General features: G+C 39.9%; 1 protein-coding gene across 3 annotated transcripts in view; it reads right to left on the minus strand.

Annotated features, from left to right (window-relative positions):
• IKZF3 (IKAROS family zinc finger 3) overlaps positions 1 to 24,479 on the minus strand; it is a 98,852-nt gene that overhangs the window by 22,350 nt on the left and 52,023 nt on the right. For 2 of the 3 annotated variants that reach the window (XM_009190514.4, XM_003912943.5), the window contains exons 4-6: positions 6,030 to 6,290; positions 4,780 to 4,947; positions 1,811 to 1,927 (exon numbers count right to left, since the gene is read on the minus strand). In XM_009190514.4, the coding sequence (XP_009188778.2) occupies positions 1,811 to 1,927; positions 4,780 to 4,947; positions 6,030 to 6,290 (546 nt within the window). The remainder of the gene's footprint in view (positions 1 to 1,810; positions 1,928 to 4,779; positions 4,948 to 6,029; positions 6,291 to 24,479) is intronic. The other variant, XM_021928308.2, reaches the window with a different exon arrangement.

A 24,479-nucleotide genomic window follows, 5' to 3' on the forward strand; every position in this document is an offset into this window, starting at 1 on the left:
TTGCCTATTGTCTGAAATACAGAACTGCAAGTAGAGATGCCTACATTCCGTCCTTGAGCAAGTACGGCCTGACTGCCATGAAGCATGTCACTTAAGATGTCGAAACCTTTCCTAGCAAGCAGACTCAGATAAAAGCAAAACAAAACAAAGAGAAGAAGATGTCAAAACCCAAATGTTAGGTTTTTCTTTTTATTGTATTATTATTTTTAGAGATGGTGTCTTGCTTTGTTGCCCAGGCTGGGCTTGAGCTCCTAGCCTCAACCAATCCTCTTGCCTCAGTCTCCTTAGTAGCTAGGACTACAGGTACGTGCCATTGTGTCTGACCTGTTTGTTTTTTATAAGGGAGTAAACATTTCTTTTTATTTGGATAAGCTTTATCCAAATAAGTTGGATTTCCTTTATCAAGTTAGAAATCCGACTCCTTGATAAAACCAAAGATGCCACTAGGATAAAAAGCAGAAGCACTGCAAGCCAACAGAATTCAGTTGGCCAGCTCCTAACATTATACAATAGGTTTTATCTAAAACAAAAGTTTCCTCTTACTCAAAATGAGGGCAGTTTAAGTAGTCATTTCTACTCCATTTTTCCTGAGTTTCATGTTATTTCTGTGATATTTTTGTAATATTTCTGTTTTAGGCTATTCAAACTACTCAACTGCAACAATTGCTGTCAAACACTAAATCCCATGAGGGTTTGTACCTATTCTAAATAAGTAATTGGTTCAAATTATCAAATAAAAATGTCAGACAACCCAAGCTGCAGAACCAGGCTGACAGCCAACTCAATGGGACAAAGGACAGCAGCAGAGATGTGACACAAAAAAGTTTCAGGCTGTTTCAACTAAAGAATGAAAAGGAAATAAAACCACAATTGAGATATAGAAGAACATCTAGTGTTTGAACCAATTGCCAGTAGGTATCTAATTCAAATCACTGAATAAAACAAGCAATCCCCAAAGCCAAATAGAAGCATCACAATAAATCATATGAGTAGACAAGGATATAAATTGGGCCCTGTGCAAAGAAAATCCTTGTAGTTTTAATTGACTCTTCCCTAGCCACTCCCCAACCTCCTCTACCCTCAATTTTTGCCATTTTTTGACAACTCCATTCTTTATCAATCTGTTAGGAAATCTTGTTGATTCTACCTTTAAATATACAGAGAATTAGAGTATTTCTCACCACCTCTACCACTAACAACACAAAATTTTTTCTTGCTTGAATTATTGCAATGGCCTCCTAACTGGATCCCCCAATTTTCAACCTTGCCCCAAATACAATCTCTTCTCAAAAGCAAGTAGAGTGATTCTTTCAAATGAGAAGGCCAAGGATGTCACCTCTTCGTACAAAACCCTCTAAAGATTTTCAATTTCACTCAGAGTAAAAGCCAAAGCCTTTACAATAGCCTGCAAGGCCTGATAAGATCTGGTTTCCCATTTCCTCTCTGGCTTCAAGTCCCATTACTCGCACACACAGGACTATGTACACTTCTTCAAATTTGTGCCCCAGGGCCTTTGCTCTTGCTGTTCCCTAGTTATCTGCAGGGCTTGCTCACCCTGTTAAGAAGCCTGTTAAAATGTCACCTCATCAAAGCCTACCCTGATTCTCACCCTCGCTCCTCAGTAACTGCTTCATTTTTCTCAATAGCACTTACCAGCCTCTAATCTCTCAACTTACAGTTTGCTCATTTACTTTCTTTATAATCTGTCTGCCCCCAGTAAAATATAAATTCCATGAGTCTTTTTACTTACTATTGTATCTCACCACCTAGGACAGCAGATGCTTGCTAAATGTGTGTTGTGTGAACTCACCAGTGTCTCCCGGGTCAGTGCTCTGAAGAAATGTACGGCAGCGCTCCTTGTGCTCCTCAAGGGAACTTCTCTGCTTGTAACTCCTTCCACAAAACTCACATTTGTAGGGTTTCTCCACTAGAAGGAGAACATAAGGCACACGCAGTGACCCTCAGGGGTTCCATACAGGTCAGGTATTGGGGCTCTGTGACAACTGTTCACTAGAAATGAGACTGCTGAGTGAAGCCAAAGTATTTGGATACTTTTGAATCTATATTTTAAATTTGGTAAGCTTAAATAAGGTTATAGTCTATGATTAATCATTATGTCAGAGTATTCTTTGAAAGAGTCGCCTCCTATCACAAATGGAAGAATTTGGATTTAGTGATTACCATTTAGCACAGTGTTTTGGCTCCAGGTCAAATCTTGTTTTCTTTGGGGGGGAAAAAAATAGGGCCCTTTTATTCTTCAAGGAGGTTAATGTGGTATAAGCAATGAAACAGGACAGGATTCCTTAGTTTGGACATCCATCTGGCTGTAAGTAGAGATTGCTGTAGTTTGTGGGAGTTAGAGAAACTGATGGCCTTTGCATAACATTGACATATTTGGATAAATTTAGTTCATCCTTGCCACGTGGCTATAGCAAAGTCTAGGCTAAAACAATAAAAACTGAGCTAATTAAGGATTTTTTTGGTTTTTTGTTTTTGAGACAGGGTCTCACTCCATCACCCAGGCTGGGGTGCAGTGGCTCAATCACAGCTCGCTACAGACCCAACTTCACAGGCTCAGGTGAAGCCTTGGCCTCCCAAAGGCCACTCTGGCCTCCCAAAGTGAGAGGATTACAGGTGTGAGTCATTGCACCCAGCCAGGATATCTCTGAATAATAGAAATAAAAATAGGCCAGGCGCAGTGGCTCACACCTGTAATCCCAGCACTTTGGGAGATCAAAGTGGGTGGATCACCTGAGGTCAGGGGTTCGAGAGCAGCCTGTCCAACATGGCAAAACCCCATCTCTTCTACAAATACAAAAATGAGCCAGGCACAGTGGCTCATGCCGGTAATCCCAGCACTTTTGGAGGCCAAGGCAGGTGGATCACGAGGTCAGGAGTTCGAGACCAACCTGGCCAATGTGGCGAATCCCCATCTCTACTAAAAATACAAAACTTAGCCGGGCGTGATGGCGCACGCCTGTAGTCCCAGCCACTCAGGAGGCTGAGGCAGAAGAATCACTTGAACCTGGGGGGCGGAGGTTGCAGTGAGCTGAGATCGTGCCACTGCACTCCAGCCTGGGCGACAGAGCAAGACTCTGTCTCAAACAAACAAAATTAGCTGGGCATCGTGGTAGGCATATATAATCCCAGCTACTAGGGAGGCTGAGGCAGGAGAATTGCTTGAACCTGAGAGGCAGAGGTTGCAGTGAGCCAAGATCACACCACTGTACTCCAGCCTGGGCAACAGAGCAAGACTATGTCTCAAAAAAAAAAAAAGAAAAAGAAAAAGAAATAAAAATGAATTGTGAAAATGACTTCGTCTAAATGTCTAAGATGAAGGAAAACTTTCATCCATACAATTCATGCAACCTTTATTCTGCCAACTCCCCAAATGCTTTATTGCTTGAAATATGTAAGTAATAACTTCAACTATCTGTGCAAGGCTGGTCTTTCTGATTGCTGATAAAATATACTCAATGCATTTGTCAGTTTTAGGGGCTAAAATTCTTATTTTCTAACTCCTCTTGCTCTGTTTAAAACAGAGGCTTTGGGATTTAAAGCACTAAAAGATCCTTATGGAATCCTAAATTAAAACAAATGCAGGTTTGCTAGGGCTAAAAATGTTACGTTTCTGCATAAATTGGGTTCTCTGGAATCTGTCTTTAAAAAGCCTACTATTGTTTCTTACTTGAAAAAGGCAACAGTAGAGAACTATTCTAATTTTTTCGAACCAAACTCATCCTTAATTCATTACTTTGAAAAATGAGTTGTAAAAGAGAGAAACCCTTCATTTGCCAGTTACGATCTCTCGTGGTGGGTTTTGTTGGGGCTGACTTCTTTAATCCTAGTGGCTGAATTATAACAAGTTTTGAGTTTGGGGCTAGGTTTTAATCAAAGCAGTAGATATGAACTGACATGAAAACAAACCTTTTCTTCCAATTAAAATTTGCCAGATAACATCAAGAACATGAGGTCCCAAATTTGAAAATAAACTCAGTCTTATTTTTCTAGGAAGGAAATTCTAAATCTTGAAAAAAAAAAAAAAAAGTATTATCTTGGTCAAAATAAGGAGTAAAAACATCAAGACAGCACATAGCTTTTTCCAAATCCTTACTGTTGTTCATCTTTTAGAGATTTAAAATAAGTAGGCTGGCTGGGCATGATGGCTCATGCCTGTAATCCCAGCACTTCGGGAGGTCAAAGTGGGAGGAATGCCCAAGCTCAGAAGTTTGAGACCAGCCTGAGAAACATAGTGAGACCTCATGTTGATTTAAAAAGTGGGCTGATCAAGAGGAAAGTTGGATTTAAGAAATTTATCCCGAATGGCCAAAAAGTAGCCACCAAACAATGATTTATATCCAAATTACAGTTTTTCATAATTTACAAACTGTACATCATTTGCTTGTCTCGTCTTTTGAATGGAAAGAGTATGTGTGTTAGGAAAACAATCTAATAAAGTTTACCAGAAGAAAATACTCATGGCTATAATTTTCTCACAAAAATTAAGAAAACATTTTTTATAGGGTGGGCTCTTCCTATCTGACTGTGTTGTTCTCCAGGGGTGCGAGGATGGCGAGGAGATGATCATCTCCACTGAGGCAGACGGAGGGCAATTAATGCCTTAATGGCAGTGTAATTAGCCCTAGAGGTCTCTGCTGTTGTAACCCTTCAGAACAAGAACGACAGATTGAAACCTTCCTACTTAACTCTTTCTAGTTTCCACATTGGGCTCTGAGGAATGCAGTTCCTAGACATGGAGTGCTCATTTCTCTCACTTACCAGAATGTGTCCTAAGATGCCCTGTGAGCGCATCTCTTCTTTGGCATGCATAGTTGCAGAGGTGACACTTAAAAGGTTTTTCCCCTGTGTGCAGTTTAATGTGGCGGAGGAGGTTACCTTTCTGAGTAAAAGATGCCCCACACTGATTACACTGGAATGGGCGTTCACCTTTAAAAAGGACAAAAAAGGAGATTTCTGATCACAGGCAAGTGGAGAAACATATGCACAGATTAGATGCCTAGGGCAAAAGCTCATCTTTTAGACAGTTACTGTTCACATTGGGATCAGTTTGGAGCTGCATTTCAAGGCAAGCCTAAGACTTACTTATGAAATCTCCTCTTTAGAAGAGAAAAAGCACCCACTAGCAAGGCTATTTTAAGTATCATATTGAATCAGAGCAAAGAAACAAGAGTAGCTCTAGAAGTGCTTTCTAGATCTAAGTTTTTATATTACTTGGTATTCCTTTTTTCTTTCTTTTTTTTTTGAGACAGGGTCTTCTTGCTCTGTTGCTCAGGCTGGAGTGCGATGGTCCCATCATGGCTCACTGAAGCCTTGACCTCCTGGGTTCAAGTGAGCCTGTTACCTCAGCCTTTAGAATAGCTGGGACTACAACTGTTTGCCATCATGCCTGGCTAATTTTTTAGTATTCCTTTTAAATTTAATCTCTTTTGAAAAAAGAGCCAGAAACTAAAGTCCTTACAAGGTGCTGAGGGCTAGAAATTCTCCTTTTTAAAGTCTTCATATGAGATGCAGAATGGAATCGACTGGCTCAAGTGCAGTGGTTGTGTTTGTATGCATTTCTACAGACTACCTGTTTATTGTCTGAAGATACATTATTTTAAACTGGAAATAAAAACTATGCCCCTTCATTTACCAAATTTGAACCCAATACAATAAGAAGATTTGCTCTTATTAAAAATGTTATGCAAAAATATATGAAAGATGGCTAAGAAGCAAATCACACAATTCAACTCCTACTTAGAAACTGAAGAAAAAGTATTTGGCTGACCTAGAACACTGTGCTCTCTACAGTCTTTTTTTATTCATAGCATTTGCAATATGTTTGCCAGATGCATGGTGAGGCAGGAATAAAAAGCACTGAGTAAATGGCAATGCAGAGAGAGAGACACACATCAGCATTATAGCAAAAATCAATGAAAGTAACCGAAAGTTCCAAATTCCACCACTTCATTTCTCACATGGCTGCATTAGGATAGTTTTCAGAAGAATGAAAAAAGCAGACTATTTACCAGTATGGCTTCGCTTATGAACCATTAAGACATTGAAGCTGATGCAGGATAATCCACACACATCACAGTTCATCTTTCCACTGGTTGGCCTGCTACTATCAAATGAGACAACATGTCTCTCCAACTTAATGTTTTCATATTCATTATATTCTCTTGAATAGCTGTAAGGGATTTCAGGCTCTTCTGCATTTCCCATGGGCTCTGGCTTTAAAACATTTTCATCTCTTTCACTGTATTCATCTTTCACTTTCATTGAATCATCTGCAGGGAAGAAAATGCAAGAAATGAATGACTGTACTTGAAGCTATCAAAGCAGCTCAAACAGCAGAGACCCACAACTGACAATTAAATACCAAATGAAGCTAACAAAACACTGTACATCTACAAAACAAGAAGGCACCATTAGCATGACCGCACGTTATTTAAATTCAGAACCACAGTCAGAGGAAAACACACATACTTACACATAAAAACAGACGATAGTGTTTTAGGCTATCCAGAAAATTACAGATAATAGATTTTAGCTAAGTTTGCTCAAAGTGGCCATGAAACAAACATTGAGCAACTCTTCTCCAGTACTAGGGGAGAGGAAGGGTTCTCAGATCTAATACTGTTTTTGGTGGCTGCAGTTAAAAAGGCAAGGTGATGTACTCTTAGGTTTCAAGGAGAAAATATTGTTTGACTCCTTCAAATGCATGCAATGTAAGCCATTCAGATTAAGAGTTGAATAGTTAACGTAGTTTTTCTAATTTTAAGCCATGCTCTGCCTCTTCCCCTTCCACATATATGAATTGCTAAAACACATCTTATCTCTGTCTCTCTTGGAGCTGATAAAGGCACAACATTGACTGTAGAGGAAGCTGTCAGTACTAATGAAATAGTGTTGAGAAAGACAAAAGGAAAAGTTATTCTTTCTTTTTTTTTTTTTTGAGACGGAGTCTCGCTCTGTCGCCCAGGCTGGAGTGCAGTGGCGCGATCTCGGCTCACTGCAAGCTCCGCCTCCCGGGTTCACGCCATTCTCCTGCCTCAGCCTCCTGAGTAGCTGGGACTACAGGCGCCCGCCACTGCGCCCGGCTAATTTTTTTGTATTTTTTAGTAGAGACGGGGTTTCACCGTGGTCTCGATCTCCTGACCTTGTGATCCGCCCGCCTCGGCCTCCCAAAGTGCTGGGATTACAGGCGTGAGCCACCGCGCCCGGCTTAGTTATTCTTTCATATAACCTAAGGAGTTACTTTCATTGACACAGGTAAATGGGGCTCAATCTAAATAAGGGGAAGGACCCTTAGGTCCCAAGTTAGGGAGGGCTAAACTCAAGGACTCAAGGATTGTGTAATAGGACTGGATAGGAGAGGAGGGACTGGCTCAAGTGAGTTGGCTGACCAAGTACTATCTTAAGAGCTGCAATGTAAATAAATGAAATTTAAAAGAACAGCTATCATACTCTTCATGAAGAGTCTAAGAACATATGAAGAACATGGGAAAAATATGAAGAACATAATAAAGAAGCAAATTTATGTACTTGCATTGACACTAGTAAAACTAAAAATTTGCCTGATGTAAGAATAATAAACACTTGTAAGGGAGTTGTCATACATAAAATATGCTACATAAATGCTTACTTTTTCAAACATTGGTCCCTAGAAATCGAAAGTTGTCCCTCCCCATGAGGAATCACAAATCAATGGAGTGGAGGACTGGAAGGGAATTTAAATGTCATCTAATCCAACCCTCTCGTTTCTCAGATGAGGAAATCTGGGAGCAGAGACGTTTTCAGTCATTCGTCGAAGGTTACATGTCTAGTTACTGGCAGAGGTGTGATTAGAACGCAAAACCTAACCTTGAACTATGAATTACTTGGATTTGACCTCACGCACTAGACATATAAGGCCTAAGTGGATTCTTACCAACTATATTCCACACCCTCCCATCAGTGGTGTAAATGTTAAAACCCAAAACACTCTGAAAAAAAGATATTTTAAAAAACTACATCCCTTCCAAAAAACATCAGTAAGTGTTGCTCCTCTTGCCACATAGGAGGAAGTACAACTGCAGCTGTGCCTGGCTTGCTACCTTGAACCCAAGTTTCAATTTTCACTTCTATCAAGGTTACCTTTCATCTATATTAACTGTGTTTGCTTAATAGAGCAAGACAGGGCCTAACCACCATCAGAGGAGCCAGGGCTGCCACACCGTTCCACTGCTTCCTACCACAGTTCATGGTTCACAACGTTTCACTCTTTGACTAGCAAAGATGTAGGACTGTAGGATAAATCCAACATGTTTCAAATTTGGCCACCCTATGGATCTGGGTTATATAAGAAATGATATCTGTTTCCTACTTGGAAAGAGGTTCACTTCCTTCTTTCTCTGGATAGGTCTTCCCTGCTTTCAAATGGAATTTGTTTACTTAAGTGTTTTTTTTTTAAATTTTTTTTAAGAGAAGGATGCACCTGAGGCTTATACCCGCCTCCCTTCCTCCATCACTCCAGCTGTGGGTAATATCCCACCAAAGCTTGAGTGCGCTTCAGTTTGCATGTAGGCGTTTAAAAGAACCTCAACGGAAAATTTCAGCTACTGAAAACCAAAAACAGCAGATAGAAAAGGCCAGCAGAAAAGGATTCTTTCCATTTTGGTTAGAAAATGTGAACATGACCAGACTCAGGCCACACTCTATGGTCACTGAACTTTAAAATGTAGTAAGATCAATGTGTTGGGTCTTTCTGAAAACAGAGGACAAAAGAGAGCTGCTCCTTTCCCTCAGGATTTTGGCTTTAGTTGGTCTGACCTGGAACTCAATACTACACTATCCTGGCTCAAGAGTAGATCTTAGCTTTAGTCCTTTAGGAGCCAGCTGTAGAGCAAGGAAGACAGTATTTGAGACCCAGGGACATAAGGACACAGGGACAGGGTATTAGAGAAGTCCTCTGGGCTTACATAGTTGCTGGTTTGCCTTTGGAGTCTTACCAGTTTTAGATGAATGACTTCAATGACCTCTCTGCTTGGTTACTGGAGATCAGCAATTTATTTTTATTTTATTCGATTTTATTTTTTGAGACATAGTCTTGCTCCATTGCCCAGGCTGGAGTGCAGTGGCACGATCGGCTCACTGCAATCTCTGCTTCCCAGGTTCAAGTGATTCTCCTGCCTTAGCCACCCAAGTAGCTGGGATTACAGGCACGTGCCACTATGCCCAGCTGATTTTTGCATTTTTAGTGCAGACCAGGTTTCGCCATGTTGGCCAGCTGGTCTCGAACTCCTGACCTCAACTGATCCACCCGCCTCAGCCTCCCAAAGTGCTGGGATTACAGGCCTGAGCCACTGTGCCCAACCAGATTCTAATTTATTCTAATATTCAACTCTGTTACCTTCTCAAGGTAAGTCATAATAAATTGTTGGCCAGGTGTGGTGGCTCACGCCTGTAATCCTAGCACTTTGGGAAGCCAAGGCGGGTGGATCACCTGAGTTCAGGAGTTTGAGACCAGCCTGGTCAACAGGGCGAAACCCCATCTCCACTAAAACAAAAAATTAGCTGGGCATGGTGGCTCCTAGCTACTGGGGAGGCTGAGGCAGGAGAATCGCTTCAACCTGGGAGGTGGAGGTTGCAGTGACCCAATACTGCACCACTGCACTCCAGCCTGGGCGACAGAGCAAGACGCCAGCTCAAAAAAGATAAAATAAAATAAATTAGAATCTAAGGTATGAATGAGATTCCTGAGAGATATTAGGCTCAGTACTTAGCCTCCAAATAGAGTCCACCAAAACCAGGAAAGGCACAAGCCTGCTCTAATGAAGGGATTCATCCCATTCCGAAAGACTTATTGGAGCAGAGAAAAGGGGTGTTCTACTTAGAAAATTCTATAGAAAATACTAATGAATGTGTCTAAAGTCAAACTTGTCATCATTGAACCCAAACTTACTTCTAATTTATGACTTATTTTTGTTGACAAATGGCATCACCCTTCTTCCAGTCTCCAAGTCGTGAAATTGTGGAACCTTTTCTCTTTCAATCTCCATATCAAATCGATCTCCAAGATCTATCAACTGTATGTCTTCAGGCTCTCTAGGTGCCAACTCCTCTTTTCCTTTCCTTTTGCAATTTGGTTTCACCTTTCATCACATCATACCTAAATTCATCCTCTCTCAACATTCCTTTCTTTTTTTTTTTTTGAGACAGAGTCTCACTCTGTCGCCCAGGCTGGAGTGCAGTGGTACGATCTCGGCTCACTGCAAGCTCTGCCTCCCGGGTTCAAGCGATTCTCCTGCCTCAGGCTCCTGAGTAGCTGGGATTACAGGTGCCCACCACCATGCCTGGCTATATTTTTTTTTTTTAGTAGAGACGAGATTTCACCATCTTGACCAGGCTGGTCTCGAACTCCTAACCTCGTGATCCACCCACCTTGGCCTCCCAAAGTGCTGGGATTACAGGCGTGAGCCACCGCACCTGGCCTCAACAATCCTTTCTAGACAGATTTAAGACACAGGTGGGCTAGGCGCGGTGGCTCACACCTGTAATCCCAGCACTCTGGGAGGCCCAGGTGGGCGGATCACGAGGTCCGGAGGTGGAGACTATCCTGGCAAACACGGTGAAACCCCATCTCTACTGAAAATACAAAAAATTAGCTGGGCATGGTGGTGCATGCCTATAGTCCCAGCTACTTGGGAGGCTGAGGCAGGAGAATCGCTTGAACCTGGGAGACGGAGGTTGCAGTGAGCCGAGATCGCACCGCTGTACCCCAGCCTGGGCGACAGAGCAAGACTCAGTCTCAAAAAAAAAAAAAAAAAAAAAAGAGACACAGGTAAGCTATGCTTACTGCCTCTACAGCCTCAAAAAGGCCTCAGAATTCTCCATAATATGGCTTCTGCCTCCACAATTCACTGAATCTGCTCCGTTGAATATCACCAACCATAATATTCTGATTCCTAGATTCAATGCCTTTTTGTATGCCACTCTCCCCAACTTCTTTGTAGTCCTCAACACTACTGACCTCTCACCATTCCTTGTTCTTCTGCATTCCTATTTCTTTTCTTTTCTTTTCTCTCTCTTTTTTTTTTTTTTTTTTGAGACGGAGTCTCACTCTGTTACCCAGGCTGGAGTACGGTGGTGTGATCTTGGCTCACTGCAACCTCTGCCTCCTAGGTCCAAGCGATTCTCCTGCCTCAGCCTCCCGAGTAGCTGGGATTACAGGCAGGTGCCACCACACCTGGCTAATTTTTGTATTTTTAGTAGAGAGGGTTTCACCATGTTGGCCACGCTGGTCTCGAACTCCTGACTTCAGGTGATCCACCTGTCTTGGCCTCCCAAAGTGTTGGGATTACAGGTGTGAGCCACTGTGCCCGGCCCCTGCACTCCTATTTCTTCAGTGAAACTGTACCTTCTTTCCTTGCCTTTCTGATTGCTTCCTTCTTGCCCCTTTTCTTCCCTCTGCATCCTAAATACTGTCCTTAACCTTCTTTTTTCTTCCCTCTATACCCCTCTTGCATGGCAATTTCATTCATTCTTAAGGCTTCAACTAACATCTTATATGATTAATTCTTATATATATAACTCTAGGTGTAATGTCTCTCCCTTTCTTTAGTCCTCTGTTTCTGAAGGCTTCCTAGGTATCTTCCCAGTTACTCAGGCTAGAATCCTTACGGTCATCTTTCCTTTCTCCTGATTGGGCCCCACATTCAATCATTCAGTGGTTCTGTCTGTCTGTCCAATCTCTAATCTGTTTCTCCACTCTAGTATTTTGCATGCCCATTACCTAATTCTCAGACCCTATGACTTTCCCATGATCTACTTATTGCTATAGCACCCGCACTGTTCTCCTTGCCTCTCTTCTTTCTCCTTTCCAGCTCATCTTGTTCATTGCTACAAGATTGTTCTTCCTAAATTCTAGCTCTGGTCATATTATAGCCCTGTCACAATTCTTCAATATTTTCCACTGCCAACAAAATAAATTCCAAACTCAGAAACAAAGAATTTAAAAGGACTTTTGGGATCTGGCCCCAACCTATCTTTGGCATATTAATTTCGACTACTTAGATCTTTAACTAAAGAACTTCTAAGTGGTCTTGGTTTTGTCCAAATTTATTTCCACTGCCTAAAAGATCTTTCCCCAACATGGCCACAGGTCCAAGTCCTACATATCTTTTTTTTTTTTTTTTTTGAGATGGAGTCTTGCTCTGTCGCCTGGGCTGCAGTACAGTGGCACGATCTCAGCTCACTGCAACCTCTGCCTCCCGGGTTCATGCCATTCTCCTGACTCAGCCTCCCAAGTAGCTGGGACTACAGGCGCCCACCACCACGCCCAGCTAATTTTTTGTATTTTTAGTAGAGACAGGGTTCCACCATGTTAGCCAGGATGGTCTCGATCTCCTGACCTCGTGATCCTCCCACCTCAGCCTCCTGAAGTGCTGCGATTAGAGGTGTAAGCCACTGCGCCTGGCCACTGTCCTACATATCTTTTAAGGTCAAACTAATATGCTATCTCCCAGCTACTAAGCCTTCCCTGATCCCCCCAGCTGGAAAATAGCCTGCTTCTTCTTCCTGGGTTACTTTTAAACTCACCTCCCCTAGTCTCCCCCATAAATATGTAAGCTAGCTGAGGGCAGAAGCTATACAGATTGTGTGTGTGTGTAACTCAGCATTCCCTATGACACTGCTTAACCTGTGTCTGTAAGACCAGAGGTTATGTGGTTTTAAAATAGAAATTTTTGGGCTCCTACCATAGATCTACTAATCTGGGGGTGGAGACGGGAAATGTGCATTTAAAAACACGCTCTCCACATAAACCTTATGTACAATGCAGTTTGACAGCCACTGCTTGGAGTTAGACACAGTGCCCTACATAAGGTAGACATCCAATAAATTTCTGGTATATGAATATATCATTGCATTAGCCTCCTAACTGGCCCATGGTACATGTGACCTCTGTTATACTGCATCCTATTGCCAGAATAATCATGCTGTAGAATGAAACTCTTGTTTAAAACTTTCAATGATTTAATTTGCTTATAGAATACAGTTCAAACTCCTTAATGAGGCATTCAAGCACCTGTCCAGAACTTGCCCCAGGACTACTTAATCATCTCATTTCTCAGTCTTCTTGAATCACCTTTCTCTCTGTATTAGAACTTTACTATTCAAAGTGAGGTCCTTGGATAAGCGGTTCTGCAACCCCCTGGGAGCTTGTTAGAAATACAGGTGCTCAGGCCTCAACCTAGACCTACTGGACCAGAATTTGCATTTTAACAAGATCCTCAAAGATTCTTATGCACATTAAAGTCTGAGAAGCACAGCAGCACCCTGACTAATCACAGTTCTCCAAGCCTCTTCTCCAGCCTTTCCCACACCTAAAATATCCTTCTACCATTTCAACAGTGTATTCAAACTTCCACATGCAGTTTAAATGACACTTCTTCCATGCAGTCTTCCTTGATACCCTTAACTAGAAAAAAAACTATGTTTCTTTGTTCTCATACACCCATCTTATTCTGCTTTATATTCAGTATGATATTATTACACTGCTACAGATCTGCTTTTATGTAGTTGATGTGTTCATAAAATGTTTCATGCAAAACCAATAACACTGTCCCGCTGATTAACATTCTACATTCAGAAATGTTGATTTCTCCCTGACTTCAGTTGTCAGTGACTGGCAACACCCATTCATTTAATAAAGGCAGAAAATCTTAAAGACCTGGCAACAAATACTTGAATATATTTAGGGAACTGCCTGATAGTATCCTGAACTCTTTTGTAAAGTGAATAAACCTTTTACAGTATGAATAATCTCATGTTTTGGTTTTGTAAATTCTAATCTTCTTATAATATATATCAGGTTTCTTAGACATACATCTTAAGTTGACACTTAGAAAATTATGAAGAAGCCTCATAGACACTGGTGGAAGTTTATTTCTTAAGTCAGGTGGTGGGTGTATGGATGGTTTCTTATTCGTCTTTAATCTACACATGTAATTATACTTGCCTTTTTGCATATATGATCTATTTTATAATAAGAAAGTTAAAGGCTTCCTGAATACATTTTTTAATAACTGAACTTGTGGAGAAAAGAATATACCAAAGCACAAATTGCTGATAAAGGCAATTGCTATACATTCCCAGAGGTGGGGAAAAGATGTCTAAATTGAATCTAACCCATAGGAAATTAGATTAAACTAAACTTCTTTCTAAAGGAGCTACTCTAGGGCACAATTGTTCCCATCTTTGTCTATGTTTTGGAGGCCTCTTAGGAAGATGACACACACGAACACACACACACCCCAGAGAGAATTTTGTAGGCTGAAGAGAACAAAGGTTTGGCTCACTGGAGCTGATGCACATGGTTTCATTTCCTGGGGTGATGGTTATCACATGAAAGGCTTGTACTCCAGAGTAGACATTTTTGGTTTCACCTGAGACACTGCAAAAACAATAGGTCCTGGAAAGGATCCAACATCTGAATCCTTCAGGGGCAATAGCAGTCTCAGCCAACTGTGTCTCAGTTTGTTTTTACAGGCACATAAAATGCTCAGTTGGAGAGAAGAACCTGTCAAAGATGGCAAACAGAACAGGCAACTTGGGTATCTTGGAGAGCATGTTGGTACTAGGAATTTCCCAGTGCAAAAAAGAGATTCTGAATTTCCACCTTAAACTATAAGATCTCAGAATCCAACTCTAAGAAGGACAAAGTTGGAAGTAATATCCTCAGGTTTGCCAGAGATATTGTGAGAAGGGACAAAATGAGGTAGAGGCTGTTAGGGAAGGCACAAAAGGGTGATGTTATTTAAGTGTTTTACAAGGATCGGGGGTCATAACCATGAAATCTTCAGCACATGCAAAAGTCAACTGGATAACAAAGAAGCTTAATCATCTTAATGTGGCATTTTAATGATGCCACTGATTTGCTATGCCAATTCAGAGATAATGAGGCCCTAATGCTACAGATGTTCAGCCAGGCTAAAAGAAAGTGGGGGTGGGCTTTTCTAGCATGCCATTTTCTAACTATCCAATTAAACAAATTGTGAAAGCATCTAAATAGTTTACCAGGTTTTGACAGCTGTTAATAGGATTTAGAAGCTTGAAGCACTAAAGAGCAAAATGGGAAATATATGTATTGTAGGTATTCAGTCTACAAAGTTTGTTACTGTCACCAAATCTAGCGCAAACAGATGAACTAGAACAGTTTTCCTTATAAAATTAATGTCTATACTTCTCTCCCACAGTGACCTCTTTGTATTAGGAAGAAGAACACTGAAACGACGGGTCATCTTCGTTTTCTAATTTACATTTTTGTATGTAAAGTAATGAGACAGAGAAACCGATGATATTTTTAGAACTAAAGAGTAAGGAAAGTTTTAATATTTGCTAACCAGTAAAATTATAAAGCTTCAATGCAAACTAAACTTTTGACATTCATACAATTTGTTGTTTTCTTTTTTCCTCTTAAAATTTAAAATAATGAACGTCTGTTATTCTTGAAAATGCCTATTCTTAAATTAGGAAAAAACTGGAAAAGGTGAATCAGGCTAACAAGAGATGAAATACTGATATCTCAGTACAGGTTTGGATAAAATTCTATAGGTTTAAGTTCTCATTGAAATACAGTCTTGGCCAGGTGCAGTAGCTTACATCTGTAACTCCAGCACTTCAGGAGGCAGAGGTGGGAGGATCGCTTGAGCCCAGTAGTTTGAGACCAGCCTAGGCAACAAAGTAAGACTCTGTCTCTACAAAAAATCAAAAACTTAGCCTGGTGTGGTAGTGTGTGCCTGTTGTCCCAGCTACATAGGAGGCTAAGGCAGGAGATTCCCTTGAACTCAGAAGGTCAAGTGTGCAGTGAGCTGTGTTCATGCCACTGTACTCTAGCCTGGGAGACAGAGCGAGATCATCTCAAAAAAAAAAGAAAAGAAAAAATTAAAGTCATCAGAAAATAGCCAGGTATGGTAGAATACCTGGGAATAGCTGGGAATACAGCATGCTTGTAGTTGCAGCTACTCAAGAGGCTGAGAAGGGAGGGTCATCTGAGCCTGGGGAAGTCCAGGCTGCAGTGAGCTGTAATCATGCTACTGCACTCCAGCCAGCCTGGGCAACAGAGTAAGACCAGTCTCAGAAAAAAAAAAAAAAAAAAAAAAAAAAGAATCTAAACTGGCCATCAGTAAATCACATAACTTCAAATGCAAGAGCATTAGCATGTAAAAAGCTTCATTTGTAAAGGAACCACCCTCAGTTCTACTGATAACATTAATCTTTGCCTTATCTGACTATCAAATAGCTCATTCATGGGCATAATAATAAAAATAATTTTGTTTAATAATTTCATTGCAATCCTTTGCTTCCCCATTAGAACAAGAGGAGATTTACTACTTTTACAACAGAAATACACTACACATCAGCAGTAGGTAAGGTTCCAGCTGCTCAGCTGGGCTAAGCTCTTCAAATGTCATGGGGCCAGGTATAATTCTTTAGAATTGTGAGGACTGAAGGCCATGATGTATGAAATGTCTTTCTAAACTACAAAGAGTCTACAAGTATATTCTTTCTATTGATTATTTTCATCTACATATTAAACTCTTTTGTATTTATATTTTTGAGAAATAACTGCTACCCATCAAAAAAATAATGGATGAAAATACATTTAAAGAGGTTGAAGTTTTAGATGGTGCCTAAACAAGCATAGACGAAAGTAGGCACCTGGTAGAAACTTCATTTATAAATCCAAAAGAAAAAAAAACTTCCTTTTTCATTCAAAATTCCCTTGCATAGCATATTCACTCTATCTTTTTTTAAAACAGGAATGAAAAAGTTTAAAACGTATTAAAATACAATTCTTAGTAAAATTCAAAAACTGTCATCCAAATACAATTAAATTGGCTAAAAAACATTCTGACTGTTACAATACCAAACTCAGGGTCACAGGTAAAGGAAGGAATGAAAAAGTCTTCTATGTCCAGAGCATAAGTAGTTCTTGGTGTATACAGCATGTTTTCTGTTATATCACAATTAGTGTATCTATTTCCCATATAGACTAGGAGTATTTTCCAGGTGGGGACCAGGTTTAAATAATATTCGTGTCCCCAGAACCTAACAAGGGCCTAGTTACTTTAGAAATTGAATGAATGGGCCAGGTGCGGTGGCTCATGCCTGTAATTCCAGCACTCCAGCACTTTGGGAGGCCAAGGCGGGTAGATCACTTGAGGCCAGGAGTTCGATACCAGCCTGGCTGACATGGTGAATCCCCGTCTCTACTAAAAATGTCCAAACAATAGCTGGGCATGGTGGCATGCACCTGTAGTCCCAGCTACTCAGGAGGCTAAGGCAGGAAAATCGCTTGAACCTGGGAGGCAGAGGTTGCAATGAGCCGAGATAGCTCCACTGCACTCCAGCCTGGGTGATGAGATTCCGTCTCAAAAAAAAAAAAAAAGAAATTGAATGAATGAATGCATGAACTCCTTGGGTAGCCTGAACCAATTTAGTGATAATAACCAGGCCAGGCAGAGAAGTAGTAGTAAATCACAGTATACCCCTAACTTGTCTACAAGATTCTGATGCTGTCATGCAGTATGTAGTTTCTCTTGATGCATCAGAATAAGGCCCATGCCCCACAGTGCTAGCCAGTCCTCTAGTTGACTTGTTTGCCCACTGTGGTCTGGCTTCTGCCCGTCCTACTCCACCATTTTGCAATAGGTTGCCACTGGCCAGTCCCTGCTTTTTAAACCTCTTTCCTTAGCTTATTCTTTGCTGGTTCCACTCCTACCTCACTTATTTATTTATATCCTGTTTATTCCTCTTTCTCTGTCTCCTAGATGTGAATGATTTCCTGGGGCCTATTTCTTGAAACTTTTGCCTTTTCACTTTACATACTCTGTCTTCTGATCCAAGTTTTCATTGCTGTTGACTCTCAAATTTGTATTTCCAGTAGACCTGGAAAGCCGCAGACATATACAACACTTATCTCACACTCAACAAGTTGCAAACAAGCTCATTATCTCTCCCATTTCTTCTCTCTTTCCAAATCTGCTCTTCCTATAATATTCCCCATTGTCCTCTCTCCATAGTGACTGTTTGATGTCAATGTCTGTATATTATGCTGCTTCTATCAACATTTAGCACGTGCCTGATACAGAGCTCAGTGACTACTTACCAAACAAACAAGGAAGTAAGGAAGGAAAGAATATAAGGAGGAAGAAAGGAAAGCATGAACAACTATACTATTGTTTCATTCAAGTACAAAATTAGGGTTGACAGTGTTTTTAAAAATTGTACAGATTGCAATTTTGCCTAAAGCTAGCATATTGGCCCAGGATAGAGGGAAACAATAAATTGTATTTCTAACTTAAGATATAACAATCAGACCCAAAGGGTATAAAGGATTCTTGGAGGAGAAGGAAATGAGTATAAGGATTAAGAATTAGAAGATTCTTGTGCTTTTTAGCATTACATTAAAATACAAAACATTAAAAAAATTAACATTTCCCATCTGTAACATATTATTTAGACTTTTACCCTTCTCTGGTTCTTCCCTTCCTTCTTCCTTGGTTCTCAAATAATGGAATTAGAGCACTGAGAAATAATAGAAGAAACTCAGCACTGACTTCTCCTGGGTGAATGTACAACATGAAAAGCACACAAGGGAATAAGCTATCTTGTCACTGGAACATGTTTATCCCTGGGGGTGAAGTGTAACAACTGCTTAACAGCTGCCCAGTAACATACTTCAAGGCTGCAAGCAAAGATGCATCCTAGCTCTGCCGGAAACTGCAGAGGGAATATTGTCTGGCAGAACAAAACTAGAATGGAATCTGGCCAACAAACTGGAATCTATGTCCTTTCTATTTCAAACAGCAACTTCTAATGATCACAGAGAGGTTTCTACTAACAATATTCAAGTAATATTGGATGGGTATTGGTAATTACAGGGAAGGAACAATATAGTATGTAACTTACTTTTTCCACTGAAAATAGAGTTGAATGCCTTTTTTTTTTTTTTTGAGATGGAGTCTCACTCTGTTACCCAGGCTGGAGTGCAGTGACTCAATCTTGGCTCACTGCAACCTCCACCTCCCTGCTTCAAGCAATTCCCCTGCCTCAGCCTCCTGAGTAGCTGGGATTACAGGCGCACGCCACCATACCCGGCTAACTTTTTTGTATTTTTTTTTTAGTAGAGACGGGGTTTCACCATGTTGGCCAGGCTGGTCTCAAACTCCTGTGCTCAGGCAATCCACCCACCTCAGCCTCCCGAAGTGCTGGGATTACGTGCCTGGCCTTTTTTTTTTTTTTTTTTTTTTAAAGTTTCTGATAAAAGAGCACGGGCTTTGGTGTAAGACAGAACCCAGGTTCAAGTTGTACTAACTAGCTGTGTGACCACAGCAAGTAATCTGACTTCTGTGAATTTTCTCATTTGTGTTGCAGTAATGATAATATCTATACCTAATAGGGCTATTACAGGAATGAAATCAAGCAAAATAATGTATATACAGGCGTAGCATAGTAGCTGGCACATAACATGTTCATGACCTTGAGATAGGCAAAGATTTCTTAGATATAACACTGAAAACATGATTCATAAATGAAAATATCCTACAACTCAATAATAAGACAAATAATCCAATTTTAAAATGCACAACAGTAGTCTTTAGCTTTTCTAAGGTAATAAATAAAATTTTTTAAATGCACAAAAGATGTGAATTAACATTTCACCAAGGAAATTATATGAATGGACGACAGACCAATGAAAAGATGCTCATCATCATCAGTCATTAGAAAACTGTGAACTAAACCCATAATGAGATGCCACTTCACACCTGCTAGAATGGCTACTATAAGAAAGACATGATAAAGAGCGTTGGCAAGGATGTGAAGAAAATGGAACCCTCATCCGTTGCTGGTGGGAGTGTAAAATGATACAGTCATTTGGAAAACAGTTTCGCAGTATGGTGGGCAGCCTTCTAAAACAGCTCCTAGCATTCACACCCTTGTGTAATACTCCCCTCCAGTGTGGTTTGGACCTAGGTGACTGCTTCTAATGAAAAAAACATGGAAAAGTGATGGAAGGTGTCCCTTTTGGGTTTAGGTTATAAAAGACTGTGACTTCCATCGTTCTCTCTCTTTCCCTCTCTGGTGCTTCTCGCAAGCTTCTCAGATGAAGTAAGCTGGAGAGCAAGGAACTGAAGGTAGCGTCTGGCCAACCTCCAGTGAAGAAATGAGGCCTTCAGTCTAACAGCCTTCAGGAACTGAATCCTGACAACAACCACATGAGTGAGCTTGGAAGCTGGTCCTTCCCTAGTCAAGTCTTCAGATGAGACCACAGTTCAGGTCAATATCTTGTTAGCAGCCTTGGGAGAGACTGAAGCAGAGAACCTGGATATGCTGTGCCTGTATTCCTGAGATAATATGTTTTAAGTTGCTATGGTTTGGGGTCATTTGTCACACAGCAATCAGTAACTAATATAGGGGCAAGTTTCTTATAAAATTAAACTTAAATTTACCATACAAGCCAACAATTCTAGGTATCTGCTCAAAAGCAGTGAAAACCTATGTCCACATAAAGACTTGTACATAAATGTTCATAGAAGGTAAAAAATGCAAACAGTTGAATGTCCATCAAACAGTGAATTGATAATCAAAATGTACTACATGAATACAATGGCATTCTTTTTTTTTCTTTTCTTGACAGAGTCTCACTGTTGCCCAGGCTGGAGTGCAGTGGCATGATCATGGCTCACTAGGCAGCTTTGACCTCCTGGGCTCAAGCAATCCTCCCACCTCAGCCTCCTGAGTAGCTGGGACTAAAACTCTTTTTTTATTTTTTTGTAGAGATGGGGCCTCTCTATGTTTCCAGCTACTCAGGAGGCTGAGGTGGGAGGATCACTCGAGCTCAGGAGTTGGAGACCAGCCTAGGCAACGTAGTGAGATACCATACCAAAAATTTTAAGAAAAAAGAAATAAACAAACTACTGATACATGCAGCAACACAGATGAACTTCAAAAACATTGTGTTAAGTAAAAGAAGCCAGAAACAAAATATTACATATTGTATTATTCCATTTATATGAAATACCCAGAAACAGTAAATCTTTAGAGACAGAAATAATATTAGTGGTTGCCTGAGGCTGCAGGCAGGAATGGGGATCAACTACAAACAAGTATAAAGGGTTTTTTAGGGTGATGGAAATGTTCTAAAACATGGTGGTAGCTGTACAGCTCTGTAAATTTACTAGAAAAGTCATTGAATTGAACACTTAAAGTATGTACATTATAACCACATTAAAGCTATTTTAAAAATAAGTCTATACAGATAAACAAAACAAAATAAAATTGATAGCTCTGATACTGATTCTGATACTGACTCTGTCTCAAAATGGCAATCTTTAGCTACCCATTCACCAACAATTACAAGAAGCATCGTGATAAGTATAGTTTCTGAGCTATGATTACTTCCATATGACAAATGCTCAGAAGACTATTTTTAACTATTTAACTATTTTTAACTCCTTTTGTGCCTGTGCAACTGATTTCATTCCCTTTCAACAAAATTAACAAGAATTAGCTTGTTGAAAAACACAAGGGCACCTGCTACTTGACAGTAGGAAAGGAGGGTTAAAAAATCAAGTATAAAAGAGTTGGCCTGATTGGACATTTCCCACACTTAGTTATTTTATTATCAGTTTAAGACAAATACCTAACTACTGATTTTTGCTCTTTCTAAATCGGGCTAAAATCCATAAGGATCCAGATACATGAGGATATATTACTTCTTTGTCATATTTTGTGTCATATTTTGTCATATTTTGTGTAAGTGAGACCATACTGTCTCACTTTCTATTGTTAATAATTTAGTGTGCTTTACTAGGCTATGGTTATTGATCAGTTAATCAGCACTATCTTTGGACTGCAAAGCAGCAGTGGTATAAATGCACTTGGGGAAGTTCACTGAGGGTTCATTCAGGAATGTGAGTTCTCTCATGAGACAAAATAAGAAAATAAAGAATTATCTTTTCTATACAGTCTCAGAGAGAGAGAGAACTAGTACAACCTGAAGGACTAGAACCAGAAAATCAAGCTGATGGTAAGTAAGGAATAGGTCATATAAAAATGCCAGAGAACATTCTGGGCTCCAAGTACTGAAGAGAGTAATAATGGACCATTAAGCAGTGTTTGTTCAAATGCTGGTGGATGGGAGGTATGACCACAGCCTAGGCTGACTTAACAGAAGTTAACAAAGAGCCTTTCCTATTTTCTCAAGGGCTGCTATGAAATTACTTGAGGAGTAAGAAAGGATAACAAAGGCCCTGGCTGAGATTTCTGCTTCTGTAGACGCAGGTGCAGAAAAGGCTGGTTCTAACACATCTTGTCAATGTCTTTAATGCCACCAGACTGATGAATATAGTGAAATATCTATCGTGATCCCATTTTTACTTATTCAGTTGACATAATCAGCAAATCTATTAAGGGTAAGGTCACAAATTATTTTTAATTATTAAACCATAGGTCTCCATATGTTACTGTTTAGACAGCATCACTCAGTGCAGAATGTAGTTTTCAAGACTGTCATTCCTGCAACCTCAAATCTAGATCCAAATGCAGTCAGTTAAAGCAGATTTCAACCAGGCAGCTAAATAAGAAAACATCTGGACCTACCAGTCAAAATGAGAAAGGTCACATGTTAAATCCAGATAATCTTGTTTATTGGTGTTTGAAGGTTATACACCAAGGGCTGGATTACCAGGGTCCTCCTTTAGGCCTGGCTCTGACATCTTCATTCACCTGCTGTGTGTGTGTGACACTTTAAAATCCAAAGCTTTGAAAGTACTGTGTTATTAGTCACTTCCAAATGTAGTTTTCCTAATTCTAAGCCTGAATACTATGTCAACCTATTGCTAGACTGCTGATTAGATCCTGGAAGAAACCACAGAACAGAACTGTCAGGGCAGATGATGTTTATTCTTTTAAAAACTGTTTTCCACATTTCCATTTAGCATTTTTCTATGGATGAAGCACCTGTAATTTTCTCCATCAAAATTAAGAAAAAGAAAAGGCCCCTGAATAAGCAAAGAATAAAATTAACAGATTGACATAGGATAGATTTCAGGATGATGATGAAGGAAGCAGGATTTAATCTATTTCATTATTTTTCATAATTAGTATTATTTTATATACAAACAACTGAACCAAAATTGTTTATGTTGGAAGCAATTCCACATGCCAGTGCATATGAAACTATTATGAAAACAGCAAAGTCAAGTGTCTTAGGACTTTACATGCTTTGGTCAGATCTTTTTAATCTTTTCTAGGTTGTGAACATCTTTGAGAACTGTACTCTTTGCCCAGAAAAAGGTACACATGCCCATAAACACAAAATTTCACATACTATTGATTGATTTCTCAAACCCTGAGATCTCAGGTTGAAAATCTCTGCTGTAGGCCTTCAAACAGGCTCAGGCTTAAAGACACCTCTGTGCTGTATTTTGTAGACTTCATATAATAGTGGTTGGCATTTTTCAAATTTTTTGCTCAAGCACCCTCAAAAGAATTTTGAAAAATTATATATCTCTCTTATACATAGTGGACGTTAAGTACACACTAAGTTGATATCTATAACTTTTCATCATGAGTTTAACTATTTTTAAACAAAAGAATACAGTTTGTATATTGTAAATAATGATAGTTTAAGCTGTTACCACACCCTTTCAAATGTATCTACTTAGGAATATATACATATTTGTGATTTAATTTACTCCATCATAAATTAAAAAATATATAAATAAGCTTTTCAAGAAAATCAGGAAATTTCTCTTTGAACTTCTATTTCCATTTCACTCCCCCCATGGAATTTTATCCTAATGTAGTACTCTTGTATGCTTGAGTCATCTATTGTTCATACCATTATATGTATCTGCACCAAAGAAAAAACCCCAATAAAATATAGTTATTTTTGTGAACATGAAGTGTTATGTGTCAAAGTGTTTTCTTCTGGATTGAATTAGCATTGCAATTATTAACATACAATTGAGTAAAACAATATAGGTATATTATGATTTTTGATCAATAATTACCAAATACAAAAAGTAAAATTTATTGGGAATGTATCTCCTCATGAGAAGGATAGAGAGGAAATAATTTATGAAAATTTGATAGAAGAAATTATCTAATTGATCCCTTGTTTGGCATCTTGGAAGTACTTACACCTTAGAGGTGGGTGAGAAATGTTCTGTTCTTTTATAAAGTGAAGAAGGAAGCTCAGGCATGGCGGCTCATGCCTGTAATCTCAGCAATTTGGGAGACCAAGGCGAGAAGATCACTTGAGCCCAGGAGTTCAAGACCAGCCTGGGAAACACAGTGAGACCCCTCTACAAAAAGTTAAAAAATTAGCAAGGCATGATGGTGCATGCCTGTAGTCCTAGTTACTCAGGAGGCTGAGGTGGAAGTATTGCTTGAGCCCAAGAGGTCAAGGCTACAGTGAACCATGA

The sequence above is a fragment of the Papio anubis genome, chromosome 17 (assembly GCF_008728515.1).
Source record: "Papio anubis isolate 15944 chromosome 17, Panubis1.0, whole genome shotgun sequence".
In the NCBI taxonomy this organism is placed as follows: domain Eukaryota; kingdom Metazoa; phylum Chordata; class Mammalia; order Primates; family Cercopithecidae; genus Papio; species Papio anubis.